Below are 20,061 nucleotides of genomic sequence, written 5' to 3'. Positions count from 1 at the left end.
GGGGACCATATGGGACACCGGGATTCGAACCAACCACCTTTGGTCCTGATCGGCTGCTTGCAAGACAAACACCGCTGTGCTATCTCTCCGGGCCCGCCCTTCCTTCCTTCCTTCCTTTTCTTTCTTTCTTTCTTTTTTCTTTCTTTCTTTCTTTCTTTCTTTCTTTCTTCTTCTTTCTTCTTTCTTTCTTTCTTTCTTTCTTTCTTTCTTTCTTTCTTTCTTTCTTTCTTTTCTTTCTTTTCTCTCTTTCTTTCCTTTCTTTTTCTCTCTTCCTTCCTTCCTTCCTTCCTTTCTTTCTCTTCTTTCTTTCCTTTCTTTCTTTCTTTCTTTCTTTCTTTCTTTCTTTCTTTCTTTTCTTTCTTTCTTTCTTTCTTCTTCTTTTTCTTCTTTCTTTCTTCTTTCTTTCTTCTTTCTTTCTTTCTTTCTTTCTTTCTTTCTTTCTTCTTTCTTTCTTTCTTTCTTTCTTCTCTTTCTTTCTTTCCTTTCTTTTTCTCCCTTCCTTCCTTCCTTCCTTTCTTTCTTTCTTCTTTTCTTCCTTCCTTTCTTTCTTTCTTTCTTTTCTTTCTTTCTTTCTTTCTTTCTTTCTTCTTCTTTCTTTCTTTCTTCTTTCTTTCTTTCTTTCTTTCTTTCTTTCTTTCTTTCTTTCTTTCTTTTTCTTTCTTCTTTCTTTCTTTCTTTCTTTCCCTTTCTTTCTTTCTTTCTTTCTTCTTTCTTCTTTCTTTCTTTCTTTCTTTCTTTCTTTCTTTCTTTCTTTCTTTCTTTCTTTCTTTCTTTCTTCTTCTTTCTTTCTTTCTTTTCTTTCTTTCTTTCTTTCTTTCTTTCTTTTCTTTCTTCTTTCTTTCTTTCTTTCTCCTTTCTTTCTTTCCTTTCTTTTTCTCCCTTCCTCCTTCCTTCTTTCTTTCTTTTCTTCCTTTCTTCCTTTCCTTTTCTTTCTTCTTTCTTTCTTTTCTTTCTTTCTTTCTTTCTTTCTTTCTTTTTCTTTTTCTTTCCTTTCTTTCTTTCTTTCCCTTCCTTCCTTCTTCCTTTCTTTCTTTCTTTCTCTTTCTTTCTTCTTTCTTTCTTTCTTTCTCTTTCTTTCTTTCTTTCTCTCTTTCTTTCTTTCTTTCTTTCTTTCTTTCTTTCTTTCTCTCTCTCTCCCTCCCTCTTTCTTTCTTTTCTTCTTTTTTTTGTCTTTTCATAGGTTACTCCTGGCTCTGTGCTCAGAAATCACCCCTGGCATGTTCAAGGGACCATATGGGATGCTAGGAATTGAACCTAGGTCTATCCCGGCGTGGCAGCATGCAAAGCAAATGCCCTACTATTGTGTTATCGCTCTGTCCTTTTGTTCTCTGAACCTTGATCTGTTATTTCTCTATATAACCCTTCTTATCCTCAGTTCTTAACTCTTAAGGAACCAGAAAGATCCCCCATCCCAAACTGCTGTCAGTCAAGTCCCAAAGTGAAAGGACAGCCACCCAGCCCGCCTTGCCTTTGTCTGAGAAGAAACTGCCACCACCCCCTGCTAATTTGCTCTCAGTAGCCTCTTTTTTCCCCATTTCCCTTTGCTGTGGACTGTTGCTCACTACCGGATTCAGGTTTTGAGAGGCCCTTGAGAACATTTCCTGATCCGTGATTGCTTTGAGGGAAAAGGGTGTGAGCTCTGAGTGTTTTAGGTACACTATGAGCTGCTGGTGATACAACCAGAAGTCATCTTTGTCGCAAAAGTAAATGGCCTACTGGATGTGCTATCACTCTGGCTCCATCCAGCCTTTACTGTTTTCTATCTTTAATATATCTGCTTGGGTCTAGAGTAGAAGGATGAGACAACACAACTGAAATAAAGTTGTTGTTGCTGTTGTTTTTGTTTTTTTGCTTTTTTGGTTTTTCAGGCCACACCCGTTTGATGCTCAGGGGTTACTCCTGGCTATGCACTCAGAAATTGCCCCTGGCTTAGGGAGACCATTTGGGACTCCGGGGGATGGGTCGCGATCTTTAGCGTTTGCAAGGCAGACACCTTACCTCTAGCGCCACCTAGCCGGCCCCTGAAATAAAGTTTAATACTTTAATCCATCTTCCAACAAGCACCTCATACTGGCCAGCCAGGGCCACCTCCCAAAGTAGATGAGCCCCACCTAAGATCATGAGGAACATTATATAGGGAAAGGATATAGGGAGGTTTCAGCTTTCTGATGATCCTTACAATGATTGACTATTGACTAGGAGTATCTTTTTACTGCTCCTTTGTCCTTCCCTGATAAGTTAACTGCATACCAGGTAGCTTGGGGCAGTGTCTATGGAAACAGGCTTGTGAATAGCTTGTGGTTCTTAAAAAATGGTGTCTCTCACTGCTCAGAACCCAAAGAATCATACATGTGGCTTTTACAAAATGGCATCGCTCCTTGTTCAGAACTCAGGTCCCAATAATATCTACATTTTAATATACACTTTTTTTATTAAATACTTCAGATAAATACCTTGCTTAAAATTTATTCATGATTTTCAATCATACAATGTACACCCCCTTTAACAGTTCCCATTTCTTACCCTGATATGCCCAGTTTCCCTTCTGACCTCTCGCTTGTCTCTGGACATTTTATTTCTCTCTCTTCCGTTTTTTCTTTTGTAGACATTGGTTTGCCCTCCTGTTAATGAGGGGGAACTGGATATATATCATTTCATTTCATTTTAGCACATAGTTCTTGTGTAGCGTGTTAAGTTTTAGTTATCATTGTCACTGGCAGAACGGTCCCTTCCGTATTCTAACTGCACGCTCCACATTTTGTGGCAAGCTTGTTACCAATGACTGGTTCTCCTGATCTTCATCTCTATTGTGTCTGGATATTCTAGCTATACTATGTTATTTTTTTATATCTCACAAGTGAGTGACATTCTTCAATGTCTATTCTGCTCATTTCACTCAGCATCATACTCTCCATATCCTCCCATGTATAAACACATGTCATGAGTTCATTTTTCCTAACAGCTACATGGTATTCCAGTGCGTATATGTACTCCAAAGATGCTTTATCCACTCATTTGATCTCGGACAATTGGGTTGTTATCAGATCGTGGCTACTGTAAATACTGCTTACCAAGCGTGATTCATGAGCATACAGCCGGAATAAATATGAGCATGGCCTGATGGGTACCCCTGTAGTATATAAAGATAATTAAAAAGAAAAACAAAGTCCCTACACTTCAGAGGAATCTGCTATAGAGGGATTTTTGTAAAAATCATTTTGTGTTCAGGGCCACCTATGGCGGTGTCAGACGTTCCTCCTGCTCTGCATGCAGGAATGACTCCTGGCTGCCTCGTGGACCCTCTGGGATGCCTGGGATCGAAGCCTGGCAGGTGGTCTGCCATGCATTGGCCCTCCCTGTGTGCTCTTGAGGTCTTTTAAATGGCAACTACGTGGGGGCACTGCCCAGGCTTTCACGTGGATGAAGATGGGCTGCACGCTGAGCTCTAGCCGAGCCCCAACGGCGGGTGTGCACGCTCCCTTGAAAACGGCCCTTCTGTTTGGCGTGGGAACATGCAGGCGTCGCCCAGCTCCGGCGGCCAGGACGGGGCTGGGACCTGGACGCACCCGGCCCTTTAAGCCTCCGCCGGAAGTAGCGCGAGTCGCGCGGCGCCATTTTCTTTCTCCTGAGCCGGGAGGGAGGGAGGGGGAGGAGGAGGAGGAGGCGCCTTTCTGCCGCCGTCGGGCCCAGTCCGGCAGCTCCGGGGTCCCGGCGGCCAGAGGGCCCCTCGAGGGACGATTTCCTCCCCGCCGTGCGTCCGTCCGTCCGTCGAGGGGCCCCTCGAGCGCCCCGGGTCCCGGCCTGGTGAGCGAGCGAGCGAGCGGCGGCGCCCGGAGGGAGGGAGGCAGGGAGGGAGGCTGCGGGCGCTCGGAGCGTGTCTCTGTCTCTGCCTGTCTGTCTCTGTCTCTGTCTCTCCCCCTCCCCCTCCCTTCGCGGACCCCGACCCGGGCGCCCGGGGCTTCCGCAGCGGTCGAGGGTCGCCGGGCGGACGCGGACCCGGACTCGGACTCGGACTCGGACTCGGGGCCCCGCCGGTCTCCGCGCAGGCGCACACTGCCGCGGGCGGGCCCGGAAGCCCCAGCGCGCGCCCGGCCCCTGCGAGTCCGCGCTCGCGCCCGGCTCGGCGCCTGCTCCGGGAGGAGGCGTTGCTGCGCCGCGCCCTCCCTCGCGTGCTGCCCCCGCCCCCGCCCCCGCCCCCGCCCGCAGGCTTGGTCTTCCTTCCGACTGGGCCCTCTGCGGAACCACTCGGACCCCTCGGCTCCGCTGCCTGCGGCCACGCCCTCCCCTCCCGCCGAGAGCTGTCGGCGTGGACTGCGCCTGGAAACCCCGGGCGCGGACGCGGGTGGCCTCGCGGCGCTTAGCCGGCGCTGCGGGGATTAGGAGGACGGTGCCGGCCGGGCGCACGCTGCTTGGGCATTGGGCGGGTGCCGGGTTCAGAGGCAGATCTGTTTAGGATCCGGCGAGACCCAGCTGGAAGCGGCTCCTCTGTGCTCACCTTGGTTGCTCGCGGCTGTGGCTTTCTCCAGGACCGTGGCCTTCCTGCTGCTCTTTCGGAGACATCCAGGCTGCAGAAGATGGGGTCTCACCGTCTGACGTCCTGTCCCCAGGTAAGGGGCAGTGCGGGCTCTGAGAAGGACAGCCTGGGGGCTCAGAGATGTTCTAGGAAAGAACATCTAGGATGGGTGTCATTGCTACCACTCCTTCAGGGGCCCTGGTCTCTGCAGTTTGTTCCTTTTTTTTTTTTTTTTTTCTTGTTTGCTGTCTTGTGTTTATTTGGGGGGGGGTATACGGATGTTGCTCAAACCTTCCTCCTGACTCTGTTCTTGGGTCACCTGTCTGAGACTGTATTGGATGCCAGGTTCTAGGGTTGAGCTCCTGGTAATATAAACCTGGATGTTGGTGAAGGAGACCTTGATCCCAGGATTTCTGCCTCCCTTGCCTGGAGAAAGGTTCTTTGATTAATTTTTAAGTTTACCGCACCACGGCTGAAAGAAAATTCTCTGGCTCTGCACTCTGGAATCATACCTTCTGGGGCTGGGACCCTGTGGGGTATCAGGGATTCAGCCTAGAACAGCCCCATCTGAGGCAGTCGCCCACCAAATTGTCTTGATGGTCTGGTCCAGCACATGTTTCTTTAGTAATTTTCAGCAGCTCTTAGAAGCCAGACTGATACCTGGGTCCATACCTCTGGGCTCCTGGTAAAGAATTTTCTGCTTACCTGAAGGAACACAGCAAGGACCTTTCATGCGTCTGCATTTTCCTGTGGGTTTCATTTGGTTTTAGTTTTAGGTGCTTTGTGCTGTGCTGTGTCTGCTTTTCTGTTTTGCCCTGAATTTTGTGCCGCATTGGTGATGCTTAGGCTTTTCCTTGACTCTGCTCAGAGGCTTTGCTCCAGGCGACACAGAGGACACCAGTTTGTTCCTGGGATTGATCCCATGTTGGTTCATGTTGGTCCTGGCACTGTTACTCAAGCCCCCGGACATGCAGCTCAACTTTTTTGTCCTTGACTATGTAGTCAGGCTCCTGCTTACAGCCACATTTTTCCTCAGTAAATTAGGTGCACTTTCAAAGCCACCTTGTCTGCAGTCCCATGGCTTGTGGTTCTAATTGGGAAACAGGAGCAAAGGATCTTTCTGGAAGCCATAGTTGCTAGGAGTTGGGTCATTTTCTTTTCTTGGGGGGGGGGGGACATACCTGCTGGCTCTCAAGGGTTACTCCTGGCTCTGCACTCAGAAATTGCTCCTGGCAGGCTCAAGGGACCATATGGGATGCCGGAAATTGAACCAGGGTTCTTCTGGAGTTGACTGCATATAAAGGCAAACGTCCTACCGCTGTACTCTTCTCTCTGGCCTGAGTTGGATCATTTGACCTACAGCAGGAGGGATTTGCTTGGGTGTGAACCATGAGTGCTGATATCCCCAGATTTGCTTCACTCACTGTATGAATTTACCTTCCGCTGCTTGTATCCTGGGTAGAGGGGCTCTGGCGGCAGGAGGGGCTAGTGTGTATTTAGCATTTTGGGCCTTATCCAGAGTTGTTGTTTCAGCTCCTTCTGTCTTGGTTTCATCTACCAGTGCTCAGTGAATCTTATGCACAGATTGGCCCTGGGTGGTATGTGTGCAAAGCAGCACTTCCAAGAATCTTCTTGAATACTCTTGGTTTATCATGTTGGTTGATAAGGCTTTCTAGCAAGATGTCTGGGAGTCTTCCCCTCTGGGTGCCCATGGAGAGAGTATATGGAGGCTGGGTGCTCGCAAGGGCAGATTGGAGAGGCCCTGAGTTCCTCTAGGACCTAAGGGATCCTATCTCCCCCCTAGGGCCCTGGTTGAGCCTTGGACCTGACCTCCTCCTTTGTGTATTTAGGGCTTGGTGACCTTCCCTGATGTGGCCGTGAGCTTCTCCCCAGAGGAGTGGAGGTGCCTGGACGTCTCTCAAAGGAAGCTCTACAGAGATGTGATGCTGGATACCTATGAGCACCTTCAGACAATAGGTGAGAGCTGCCCTGGCCCTGGGCTGTTGCTGTGGGCTACAACCTGGGGTGACAGGGAGTGCCTGGATCTCCAGGGATATGAGCTCAACAGGGGACATGATTCTGCTGAGCCCAAGGTCAAGCTCTTTCCTACTGTTCTTTTTTTGTTTTAAAGTTTATTTATTTTGTTTTTGGTCCTCACTCAGCAGCACTTGGGGGTTATTCCTGGCTCTACATTCAGAAATCGCTCCTGGCAGGCTCAGGGGACCACATGGGATGCTGGCAATCGAAGCAGGTTCTGTCCCTATGGCTGTGCATCTCTGACCCCGCTTCCCTACTGTTCTGACCCCCAACCTCTGACTTTATTTCTTAGATGAATCCAACTTTATATTTGTAAATGTCTTTTCAGGGACTAGCGATATACATTGTTTCGCGGGTTTGCCATATCTGGGCCAAACTGGATTTGATCCCTGATTTGCATATGCTCCCTTAAACCTGATAGTGTCCTCTTTGAGCACAGACCCAGAAGTGATATGGCCAAAAGTGATGTGATTTCATGAACCGTGTGATCTTAGCCTCTGGACTCTGATTCAAGGATCATTCCTGACGCGTTTTAGCATCATCTTGGTTGTTGCCAGTGATCACCCCTGGGTTGTCTTGTTTATGGTCATGTACTCTCCTATCTACTATTGTTTCAATCCCAATGAGACTGCAAAATTTATTAGTGAGTTAATTTTTTTCATGATTTCTAAAGTTCAACTTGGTAGCAGATCCTGTGGTCTCCCCCAGTGCTTGCTAAGACATTATGGGCTGATCTCAAATCTGATGTTCTTGCATGCAAGACGTGTTACCTAATACATCCTTTCTCGGGTCACGGGCAATTCGACTTTTTTTGTTTGTTTTTGTATTTGGACTATACAGGCAGTTCAATGACTTATGCCCAAATATGCACCCAGAAATCCCTTCTGGTGGGGCTTGGTGAAAGTTGTATGGTTGTTGGGATCAAATCATTGTCAACTCTGTTCATGTCACATGCCCTAACTTCTGTCTGGGGGATACATACCCAAAAGAGGGTTTGCCTGGTCATATGGCAGCTCAATTTTGAGGACAGTGAGAATAAAGGCAGCATTCCCACCAGGAGTGGAGGAAAGTTCCTTTCTGACCACATCCCCGCCAGCAAAGATTGCTCCCAGTTTTTGATGTGTGCTGTCTTCACTGGTATAAGATGATATCTCATTCTTGTCTTGATTTGGAATTCCCTAATCATAAGTGATTGTAAAATAAAATTCACAAGTTGTGAGAATCACCCCTTTCTCCCTCCATATATTTCTAACTCCCATCAGAGAGGTCTTAAACAGAGTAGTGGCAAAGAAATAATCCAAGCTAGTCAGGTGAGAGTAATGGCCTCTCCCTATTGGTCTCTGCCAGAGCCAAAAGCCAGAACTCCATTTGCTTTTATCAAACCAATTCTCAATACACCAAAAGGGGGAAGGTTGTAATCCAGGAGTGCTTTATAGATCAAAAGAGAGATTTTAGGGAAAGAGGAAGATGGGGGAATGCCTTTGTTTTGGGTCAATAGCTAGTGCCATGTTACAGTCCCACCCTTTCTGTTTAGAATGCAACAAAAATTAAAATAGCTATATTTTGTTCTCCTTTTCTCTGTCAGAGGCAGAAACCCTAGATCAGAAGTTACAAAAATGGGTATTTTGCAATGGGCACAGTAAAAGTTAGCTATAAAAGCATCAAAAGTCAGATTGTACATACATATTCTCAAAACAATCTACTTTTTTCACATCTTTGTCTCATGCATATCACAAAATTTTATTTCATAGACTTCTCTGAACATAAACATTAGAACCTTTCTGCAGATACACTTAATTTGAAAATTCTTAAACATTCTTACACTGAGCATTGCAATAGGAGTCTAAAACATTTGAGTTTCTTCTTATAGCATCTCTTAAATAAAATCACGAAGAACATTTCTGAAGATATATATAGTTTAAAAATAATTTTGCTAAAAAGCATCCTTATATAGGGGGCCAGAGAGATAGCATGGAGTTAAGGCATTTGCCTTGCATCCATAAGGACGGTGGTTTGAATCCTGGCATCCCGTACGGTCCCCTGAGCCTGCCAGGAGTGATTTCTGAGCCTGGAACCAGGAGGAACCCCTGAGCGCTGCTGGGTGTGACCCAAAAACAAAAACGAAAACAAACAAACAAAAAAAATTCTTATAATGAGCACTGTAATAAGAATATAGTATTAGGGGCCAGGCGGTGGCGCTAGAGGTAAGGTGCCTGCCTTGCCTGCGCTAATCTTGGACGGACCGTGGTTCGATCCCCCAGTGTCCCATATGGTCCCCCAAGCCAGGAGCGACTTCTGAGCACATAGCCAGGAGTAACCCCTGAGCATCACCGGGTCTGACCCAAAAACCAAAAAAAATAAAAAAGAATATAGTATTAAAGTTCATTTTCCATAGACTTCTTTGGGCAAAGACATTAGAATATTTTACAGACATAATTTGTGAATGAGTTGCTAAATATACACAAACATCACAGCAATTAGGAAATATTCACTAGGGTAGCTGAGAACTTTTAAAAGTCTAACATTTTACATTTCTTTGGAACTATGCAAACTAATACTAAACCACTAAGGTGAATGCAAATTTTTCTATTTGCAGGGAGCCTGGAACAAAACAGAAGCTATTAGAATCTATACAGATAGAATACACAATTAAATAAGCAATATAATGACTGATGCAAATAGATCAATAGATTTTCTGAAAGCAGTTTCTCCCCAGTATGGTCTTCTGCTGGGCTTGGATCCTCCATCTTCTGAAGTAGGCTGGTGAGGTTATCTGGGATGGAAAGTCCTTTGGTTTCTGAGCTGGAATCTGGGTGGTGAAACCACTTATCTCCCTGCTATTATTAATGTCTCCCTATTATAATTATGTCTCTATTATATCTCTATGATTGTCTTTGGCTTCTACACCATCAGTGACCTTGATATGTTTGGTGGGCCGAGGTCCTCAAACAAAATACTGGTAGAAGGAAGGTAGTAGTGTCTCAGTCTCTGAGATGCTGCTTAGCCTTCACCTCTCCCCGTCACTGCCTGCTTCTGCCTGAAAGGGTCTCTAACACATTCAAAACAGGAACAATGTCAACCGATGTTGCGGTGATGTGCACTGCACTCAATTCAATTCAAAGAGGCCTTCATAGTGATTATCCACCAGAGGGTTAAGGCACCATTATTGTGGTGTTCTCAGGTCCCTTGGTCCTGGGTCTCTGTTTGGAGGCCAGTTGTAAAATAAAATGTCCAGTGTTGTGAAATCACCCCATGCACTGTAATTCTACCTACCCCTCATGCAGACTGATCTGAAGAAGCAGGGTAATTATGAAGAAATAAAAAACTAGTCAGGAGAGAGTAATAGAGTCAGTGGCTGCTTGTGGTCTTTCTCTGGTATCTGCCAGAGCCAAAAGCCAGAACTCTTCTTTCTTTTATTAAGCCAATTCCCAGTACACCAGGAGGGGAAAGGTGGAAGGTAATCCAGGTGGTATCTACATATCAAAACAGATTTATGGGGAAGAAGATGATAGCGGAACACCTTTGTTTTTCTTTTGGGTTGATAATTGGGTGTCATCTTACAGTTTTAGACACTTTTCTTTATTTTTGGCTTTTGGGCCACACGCAGAGGTGCTCAGGGGTAACTCCTGTCTCTGCGCTCAGAAATCATTCCTGGCAGCCTCGGGAGACCATATGGAATGCCCAGTATCAAACTCGGGTTCAACCAGGATTGGTTGTGTACAAGGCAAATTGCCTTTCTGCTATGCTATCACTCCGGCACCATTGGACAGTATTTTAAATGGAATAGACTCTTTCTCCTCTGAGTTGTTATTTGTATAAAGGAATGTAACTGTCTTATGTGTATTGACTTTGTAACTGTTCACTTTGCTGTATTGGTTTATTGTTTCTAGAAGCTTTTGTGTGGGCTCTTTATACTCTTCTGTTATATCATCTTTTCATCTGCAAATATAGTTTCACTTCCTCCTTTCTGATTTAGATTCTTTGATTTCCTCTCTTGCCTGATTGCTTTTATTTGGACTTCTAATACTATGATGAATCAGAGTGGAGGCAAAGGACATCCTTGCCTAGTGCCTGACCCTAGTGGAAAAGCTTTCATTTTTTTTTGCCATTAAGAATAATGTTGGGGGGCCGGAGAGATAGCATGGAGATAGAGTGTTTGCCTTGCATGCAGCAGGACAATGGTTCGAACCCCAGCATCCCATATGGTCCCCCGAGCCTGCCAGGAGTGATTTCTGAGCATAGAGCCAAGAGTAATTCTGAGCACTGTCGGGTGTGACCCCAAAACAAAGCAAAACAACAACAAAAAAGAAAAACGTTGTCTGAGGCATTTTTATAGGTAGCTATTACTATCTTGAGGAAGGTTCCTTTCCACATCTGTTTTGTTGAGGGTTTTCTTAATGAATGGGTGTTGGATTTTGTCATACTCTCTCTGCAATGATAGATATAATCGCATGATTTTTATCTTTCCTTTTACTGATGTGGTGTATAATATTGATTTTATTTGTGTATATTAATCCATCCTTGTATTCTTGAGATAAAACCTACTTGGACATGATTGTAATCTTTTGGATGTGTTGTTGGATTTGGTTTGCTAAGATTTTGTTAAGGATTTTTGCATCTATGTTCATTATTGAAATTGATCTGTAATTTTCCTTCTTGTTACTATCCGTCAGCTTTGAGAATGAGTGTGATATTAGTGATATTAGGAATTTGGGAAGATTCCCATCTTTTGGATAGTCAATGGTAGTATCTCATCTCTGAATGATAAAATTCACCTGTAGGCCCATCTGGTCCTGGTGGGAGTTTCTTAATTACTGTTTTAATTTCCTTACTTGTGATTGGCCTGTTTAGGCTTTTAGGCTTTTTACTTTCTCACTCAGTATTGGAAGATATTTTTCCAGAAATCTGTCCATTTCTTCCAGGTTCTCTAGCTTAAATAAATCACAGTGTTCATAATAAACTCTTATGATATCTTGGATTTCTTGTGGTTCTGTTGTAATCTTTCCCCTTTTGTTTCTGATCCAATTTATTTGAATATTTCCCTTTTATTTCCTTGTGAGGCTTGCCAGCGGCTTGTCTATCTTTTCTTTTTTCTTTTTGGGCCACACCCGTTTGACGCTCAGGGGTTACTCCTGGCTATGCGCTCAGAAATCGCCCCTGGCTTGGGGGGACCATATGGGATGCCGGGGGATCGAACCGTGGTCCGTCCTACACTAGCGCTTGCAAGGTAGACACCTTACCTCTAGTGCCACCTTCCCGGCCCCTATCTTGTTTATTGATTTAAAAAAAGAAAAACAACTCCTGATCCCATCAATTCTTTATATTGTTTTCCTTGATCCTTTTATTGTTGATTTCTGCTTTGGTTTTTATTGTTTCTTTTTTTCTGCTTATGTTTCGGTTCTTTTGCTGTTGGTTGTCCAAATATTTAAGGTTGTCCCTTTAGGTTGTTAATTTTGTCTTTTACTTTCCACATGTAGGTTTCTATTGCTATGAGTTTCCCCTAATTAGTTCTATAACTGTGTCCCATAGATTTAGTCAGTTTTTTCTTCATTATCATTCATCTCAAGGAATCTCTATTCCTTGATTTCTACTCTGATCCAGCTTTTTTTGAGCAGCATGTTGTTTAATTTTCAGGTACATTTTCTCCATATCTTTTTACAATCAATCTTGATCTTGCGCACTGTGGTCTGATATGGTTCTTGGTATGATTTTTATATTTGTGAGTTTATGCTTGTTAGATTTGTGTCCTGAAATGTCTCTCCTAGAGAAGGTTCCATATACACTTGAGAAGAATGTGTATTCAGCTTTTTGAGGAGGAAAGGTCCTGTATAGATTCATCAGTGATACTTCTAGTTTCTCATTTAGGGCTCTTATGTTTTTGCTAGTGTTCCAACTAGTGGATCTGTCTAGTAGAGATAATGGCATGTTGAAATCTCCCACTACTTTCACATTTCCATCTATATGTTTCTCTAGGTTTGTGTGTGTGTGTGTGTGTGTGTGTGTGTGTGTGTGTGTGTGTGTGTGTATTTCACTGGCTATACATTTTGTGCATAATGTTGATCAAAGTCGGTACTTCTTGGTCTTTTATACCCCTGGTCTTTGCTTTTAAAGTTAAATATATCCAGAAAAGTGGTTCTCTTAGTAGTCTTTGGTGCTGGAATTTCTGAGCCAAATTATTTGATAGAAGCCACAATTTTGCCTGAGATTTACAAAGGAGAGATAGCCAAATAATGACTGAAAATTTAATGCCAAGCATCCCTTTGGAAATTCACCCACAGCGGGCCTTTTGAGGAACCCCATGGGCGTTATTTCAGTTCTCCCCACCAGGAAAATCTGAGGATACATCTGGTGTGCTGAGCTCCCCTAAAAGTTTTATGTATGCCATGGCATACATATCCTGAACTTTGAGGTGTGTTTCCTCAGGCAGTAGGTGGCCGAGTTTTGTTTCCTGATCTTAGTTGCTACTCTGTATCTTTTCTGGGAGAGTTTAGTTCATTGACATTTAAGGAAACTATTGACAGAACGGGCTCTTGTGCCATTATATTGTGTAGGGTTGTTGCTGGTTTATGTAATTGTTCTTTGAGTAGTTTATTTAGAGTCAGTTGTTGACATGAACATTGCGATTTTGCCAGAGAATGTTTGTAATCCTTCTTCCCACGTAAAAGAGAGTTTGCTCAGTAGTAGACTATAGGTTGAAAGTTTCTTTCATTAATATTTTCAGTATGTCATTCCATTACTTTTGCCTGGGTTGTTTTAAATGGGAGATCTGGTTTGATTTTTATATTTTCTTTATGCTTAAGATTCTTCCTCCTTTACTGCTTTAAAGAGTCCATCTCTCTGTTTGTTTTTTTTTTTTGCCATTTGGGTATATCTTGCTACTTTTCTGTTGGGGACTATTTTGTTGGCACTTTTCTTGCCTCTGATTTGATTAGCAGTCTCTTTCCAGAGAGTTGAAATTTCTCTGTTGTTATCTCCCTCATTGTTTGTTCTTCTTTCACTTTTTCCTCCCACTGGTATTCTTAGCATTCAGAGATCATTTCTTTTGTCTTTATTCAATAAGTATCTTATTGTTTTTGTTTTTCGGGTCACACCCAGCAGCGCTCAGAGGTTACTCCTGCCTCTATGCTCAGAAATCACTCCTGGCAGGCTCAGAGGACCATGTAGGTTGCCGGGATTCGAACCACTGTCCTGCTACATGTAAAGCAAATGCCCTACCTTCATGCTATCTCTCTGGCCCCCTTTACATTTTCTTTCAGTGATTTGTCTGTCCTTTTTTTGATTTCTTTATTAATGCTGGCTTGCATTTTGTATTCAACTTTTTACAATTTTCCAGCTGTGTATATCTGGTATTGTGGCTTGCTAACATGTTTTTTTTTTATTTCCTTCAGTTTCATTTGTATGGAATCTGTTATCTGAAAGAGTTCTTCTAATGGGTTGAAATGTTCATCTATAGATATCTTATATATGCCATCTAGTGACTCCTTGGTTTCTTTTGCTGAAATATTAAGTGTTGATTTTAGGTCCTCATCTGTAAAGTCAGGTATTATAGTGGATTCGGAAATTTGCCAGGATTTCTCTCCAAATCCCAACTGCTGCTGTCTTAGATAGCCCATTGTTCTTTGCATTTGATGGGTTGGAATGCTGCAGTTTTATGGTGTTTAAAAAAGTGATTGAATGGATTGTATAAAAAGTGGCTAGAAGTAAATCTGCTTTAGAGGTTATTTTCCTAAACAAGTGAGGTTATCTGAGTATGATAAAAAAAAATATTGCAAAGTAATTTATTGGTTTATTCAACTGGGTTTTGAGGTATATATTTTCTAGGAAAAAGAAGTGCTAGGTCCAGTCAGCCTGGAAATATATGATATAAATTGAAATGTTCTTATGCAAATGTAGTTTTGGAAAAGGAGGGTTGATGAGAAGGACTAGAGGGTCCCTGTCTCTACTCAGACACAGACCAGAAATCCTGAAATGGCTTATGATGATAGGGGGATCAGGACCAGCAGCCTCCAGCTTCCTCTTTTTAAGACAAGTTTAGGCTTTGGCAGTTCTTGTTTTTACTCCTGGCTTTTCACTCATTGCTCACTCCCTAGGAACTCAGGGAAGTATTAGGGGTTCTGCTGTATTATCCATCCTCAATTAGATTCCTTTATTTTATTCTATTCTCATCTCTGTGATAACCAACATGCATATAGAGAACAGTGATTCTGTTCTTCATTTGTTCTACAAGTTGGCCATTTTCATTAGGGATCCAAACTCATGCATGGATTGCTATCCCCTTCATTGTCTCTAATCCAAGATTGTCCTCCTGCAGCAGGGTATTTTGGGGTAAAGCCTGCGCTAATCTCCTGGTTAGAAGGAGGAATCCTGGGGAGGCCGCCACGAAGCCTGTTTGCCGGTGAGTGTGGAAAGAGCCTACTGGGCTCAGGGTTTGGTTTGAATATGGATTGTCATGGGCCTGTGTGAGATGGGGCGCTTGGGCCTCCCAGAGCATTAGTACATGACCTTTCTTTTTCCCTTTCAATTCTCCTGATGCTGAGTTCCAGAATAATCTGCAGCTTTGCTGTCTTACCTTTGCTCTTTCTGGTTCCATGTCTGTGAATGTTTAGAACAGATCCTGCAATTCCTTCACTCCCTGTTTGTGCTCTCAGTGTGGTTGCACAACCCCATGTCAAGGTTCCCTTCTCAGGCCCTTTTGTCTTTTTCCTTTACCCTTTGCCCTTAGATCATTATGGGGTTTTTGATATCCCCAAGGAAATGATTTTCTTTTATCTTGAGATTCCCTCAGTGATAATAATTGGGGTTAATCCTGGCCCAATGCTTCAGAAATTACTCCTGGTGGACATGGGGTTGATGGGAATTGAACTCTGGTCAGCCTTGAGGCAAACACCCTCCTGCTGTTCTTTCTTTCTGGCCCACTCAGATATATATTTTTGTCTGTATCTTAAACCATTTATGAGCAAGTACAGCGCAAAGCTAATGTAGATTTTTGCCAAGCTCAACATTGTGCACCCAACCCATCTTGCCTTTTTATGTCAGCTTATTTAGTACCTGAAAAACAACATATATTCACGCCACCTATGTTGCTGCTTTAACCAGGCTATATTCAACTAATTTTTTCCTAACCCGCTACCCTCAACTAATTCTTTTTTAATTTTTATTTAAGCATCATGTTTACAGAAATGTTCATAGTTGAGCTTTAGTCATAAATTGTACACTGCCTGTCACCAGTGAAACTTTCCTGGGACCAGTGTCCCCCATGTCCCTTCCCCACAATACCCCACTTCTGTCTAAGACTGGCATTCTGTTTCTCTCACAATCATTGTTATGCTACTAGTGCAGTTACTGCTCTGTGTTCTATGCTTCTTGTGGCAAGATTCATATCATGGACTTGTCCTGCCGGCTTTCTCTCTCTATTGTCTGTCTATTATCTCTGGGTATTATTGTCTAACCAGAAAGGTCATTATAAACATATTAAGTCCAAAAGTTCCAGGTGAGAGGTCAAAGCAATTGCACAGTGGATAGGGGTGTTTACCTTTCATGCACCAACCCAGGTTCAATCCTTGGCATCCTATATGGTCTTCCCCCAGCCAGCCGGTATACTTGCTTTGTGAAAACACAGAGTAATTCCTGAGTACTCTGAGATATGGCATAAAAACAAAGAAAAGTTTCTGGATACATACTTTATGAATTTTGCAAGGTTTAGTGAATGCAACTTGAATGACAAAACACAATTTAGGGGCCAGAGGTATAGTACAACATTCTATACAGTTTTTCAAGTCTGCCAGAAGTGATTCCAAAGCAGAGACAGTAAGGTCCTCTAGGTGTGGCCACAAAATCAAACTAAACAGAAGAACCCAGCAGATTATTTAGGAGCATGAAGATTTTATCTTTCTTTATCAACAAAATAAAGAAAACTAGGAGAACAGACTTTAGCAGGAGATAGAGCTATGGTTCAGACAGCCTTGTCAACATCTACTCTGACCAAAACCTTTCTCTTTCAGCAGAACTCAAGCCAGAAATCCATCCTTGTCCCTTCTGCTCTCTCATCTTCTCCAGTCAGAACTTGCTCAATCGTCACATGAAACGAAGTCATCCCTCTTGGATCCTCCTGGAAACATCTGAAAGAAAGCAACCTCAGTCAGAGAATTTCTCTCCATGTGATCAGAACCAATGGTGGCAACATTCTGATCTATATAATGACAAACCAAAGAATGACATACTTGAAAGTCCAAAGCACCGAGAAAGTTCCATACATCCAGCAAATAGGAGGCTTGAAAGAATTTCAGCAGACTTTTCTAAACTATTTAGTGGTCAAATTGATAGCTCTAGTATACAGATGGCAATAGACAAAGACATTAACATAGACCTGAAAGAAAATCCAAAGGACACAGGTGGAGTAGTTCCTGAGATAGTCTTGCCAATAATTTTAAGTGACCAGTATGTAAGGCCTGGGCAAGGCTTCAATGATGGGTTGAATCTCATCACACATCAAATGACTCAAACAAGGGAGAAACCCCATGTTTGCAGGGAATGTGGGCAAGGCTTCAGTGTGAGGTCGAATCTCATCAGACACCAGAGGATACACACAGGGGAGAAGCCCCATGTTTGCAGAGAGTGTGGGCGTGGCTTCAGTGAGAGGTCAACTCTCATCACACACCAGAGGACACACACAGGAGAGAAGCCCCATGTTTGCAAGGAGTGTGGTCGTGGCTTTGGTCTGAGGTCACATCTTATCACACACCAGAGAACACACACAGGGGAGAAGCACCATGTTTGTAAGGAGTGTGGGCGAGGCTTCAGTGAGAGCTCACATCTCGTCAGACACCAGAGGACACACACAGAGGAGAAGCCCCATGTTTGCAAGGAGTGTGGGCGTGGCTTCCGTCAGAGGTCACATCTTATTGCACACCAGAGGACACATACAGGGGAGAAGCCCCATGTTTGCAAGGAATGTGGGCGAGGCTTCACTCAGAGCTCAGGTCTCCTCACACACCAAAGGACACATACAGGGGAGAAGCCCCATGTTTGCAAGGAATGTGGGCATAGCTTTGGTCTGAAGTCACATCTTATTGCACACCAGAGGAGACATACAGGGGAGAAGCCCCATGTTTGCAGAGAGTGTGGGTGTGGTTTCAGTGAAAGGTCAACTCTCATCAGACACCAGAGGACACACACAGGAGAGAAGCCCCATGTTTGCAAGGAGTGTGGACGAGGCTTCAGTGAGAGGTCGCATCTCATCAGACACCAGAAGACACACACAGGGGAGAGGCCTCATGTTTGCAGAGAGTGTGGGCGTGGCTTCAGTGAGAGGTCAACTCTCATCACACACCAGAGGACACACACAGGGGAGAAGCCCCATGTTTGCAAGGAGTGTGGGCGAGGCTTCAGTGAGAGGTCACATCTCATCAGACACCAGAGGATACACACAGGGGAGAAGCCCCATGTTTGCAAGGAGTGTGGGCGTGGCTTCTGTCAGAGGTCAAATCTTATTGCACACCAGAGGACGCATACAGGGGAGAAGCCCCATGTTTGCAAGGAATGTGGGCGAGGTTTCACTCAGAGCTCAGGTCTCCTCACACACCAGAGGACACACACAGGGGAGAAGCCCCATGTTTGCAGAGAGTGTGGACGTGGCTTCAGTGAGAGGTCAACTCTTACCAGACACCAGAGGACACACATGGGAGAAGTCCAATGTTTGCAGAGAGTGTGGGCATGGCTTCAGTGAGAGGTCATCTCATCACAGGGGAGAAGCCCCATGTTTGCAAGAAGTGTTGACGAGGTTTTGGTTGGAAGTCAGATTTCATCATGCCAGAGGACACGGGAGAAGCTCTATGTTATAGAGCAGGGGTCCTCAAACTTTTTAAACGGGGCCAGTTCACTGCCCCTCAGACCATAAAACTTAGGAACGAATTCTTTTTTTTTTTTTTTTTTTTTTTTTTTTTTTTTTTTTGTTTTTGGGCCACACCCGGTGACGCTCAGGGGTTACTCCTGGCTATGCGCTCAGAAGTCGCTCCTGGCTTGGGGGACCATATGGGACGCCGGGGGATCGAACCGCGGTCCGTCTCCTAGGCTAGCGCAGGTAAAGCAGGCACCTTACCTCGAGCGCCACCGCCCGGCCCCAGGAACGAATTCTTATGCACACTGCATATATCTTATTTTGCAATGAAGAAACAAAACATATAAATACAATATGTGGCCCGCGGGCCATAGTTTGAGGACCACTATTATAGAGAATGTAGGCAAGTCTTCAATCAGAGGTCATATACATGTTCACACACATGGGAGAGGCCCTAGTTTGCAGGTTGTGTAGTCAAGGCTTCAATGGTTAGTCAAGTTTCATAACACCAAACAACATAAACCAAGAAGCCCCATATTTAAAGGAATTGTGGGCAAGGCTTTACTCAAATCAAGTTTAATCACACACACACACCAGAGGATACATACAGGGGAGAAGCCCTATGTTTACAGAATGGGCAAGGTTTCAGTGCGAAGTCAAATCTCATCACAACCACAGGATACACACAGGAGGAGCCCTATGTTTACAGGCAGTGGATGAGGCTTTGATCAGAGGTCAAATCTCATACATCAGAAGACACATGGGGGAAATCCCATGCTTGCATAGAGTAAATGAGGCTTCTACCTGGTTTTGCATCTCACACACCAGAAGACACATTGGAAGGCTGGTGTTTGAAAGAAAGGTGATTAATGAAAAGTCATAGAAACCAGAGAACAAATGCAACCAACAAAAATCTACATAATAGGAAGGTGGCTGGGGAAGAGTTCTAATGTCTAAATCTTTCGTTTTCTACAAAATAAAACATAATTAGTCCTGATAGTAATATTTTCTTCCCCCTTAAAGCCGCAGGGAAATAAAATGAGCAGAAGATGTATCCAATTTTAAACAATCTGTTTCTGATATCCATATATTGAGAGCAGTCACCTTAATTCATTAATAAATTGATTCCTGGGACATTTAAGATTAAGTCATAGGAAACAGCCTGAAGGCCTGGTTAGGGTTAGGGTTTAAGTTAGGGGGAGGGGAGGGTAAAAGAGAGCGTAAGGTTAGATGGTTAGGGCGAAAGATAGTTATGGGTTAAGATTAGAGGGCTAGAGTTAGGGTTAGAAGAGGTTAAGTTGTTAGGGTTAAGGTAGTTAGGGTCAGAGTGAAGGTTCCTGTGAAGGAAGTTGTTACGGTGAGATTAGGGTTAGGGGGATAGAAGGTTAGAGTTAGGACGTAAAAGGAATAGGGTTAGGGATTAGAGTTAAGGTGGTGTGGGTAGGGGTGAGGTTAGGGGGTTAGGATAATGATTAGGGTTAGGACAAGCATTAGAGTTAAGGTTAGAGCTAGGGTAAGGATTAGGGTTACGTTTAAGGCTAGGATTAGGAATAGAGTTAGGGTTTGTTCCCCAACTCCTATAAATCAAGCTGTCCCCAGATGTAAGGGCCTCAATGATGACCCCTTATGTAATTCATGATTCTCTGGTCTGTTTAGTGTCAGCCCCTCATTCAAC

The 20,061-nt window shown here is 44.0% G+C and overlaps 1 protein-coding gene across 1 annotated transcript in view; it reads left to right on the top strand.

Moving 5' to 3' along the window:
* Positions 1-4,528: 4,528 nt before the first annotated feature.
* Positions 4,529-20,061, top strand: part of LOC126016392 (zinc finger protein 133-like) — a gene marked incomplete at its 3' end in the record, with an annotated part of 67,001 nt that continues 51,468 nt past the window's right edge. Inside the window, exons 1-4 of the mRNA XM_049778965.1 lie at positions 4,529-4,607; positions 6,364-6,490; positions 14,862-14,945; positions 16,555-17,188. Of these exons, the coding sequence (XP_049634922.1) occupies positions 4,575-4,607; positions 6,364-6,490; positions 14,862-14,945; positions 16,555-17,188 (878 nt within the window). The remainder of the gene's footprint in view (positions 4,608-6,363; positions 6,491-14,861; positions 14,946-16,554; positions 17,189-20,061) is intronic.

Source organism: Suncus etruscus, chromosome 8, assembly GCF_024139225.1.
Source record: "Suncus etruscus isolate mSunEtr1 chromosome 8, mSunEtr1.pri.cur, whole genome shotgun sequence".
Classification (NCBI taxonomy): Eukaryota; Metazoa; Chordata; class Mammalia; order Eulipotyphla; family Soricidae; genus Suncus; species Suncus etruscus.
Note: the sequence above shows the minus strand (reverse complement) of the source record. Positions and strands in the feature narration are given on the sequence as shown.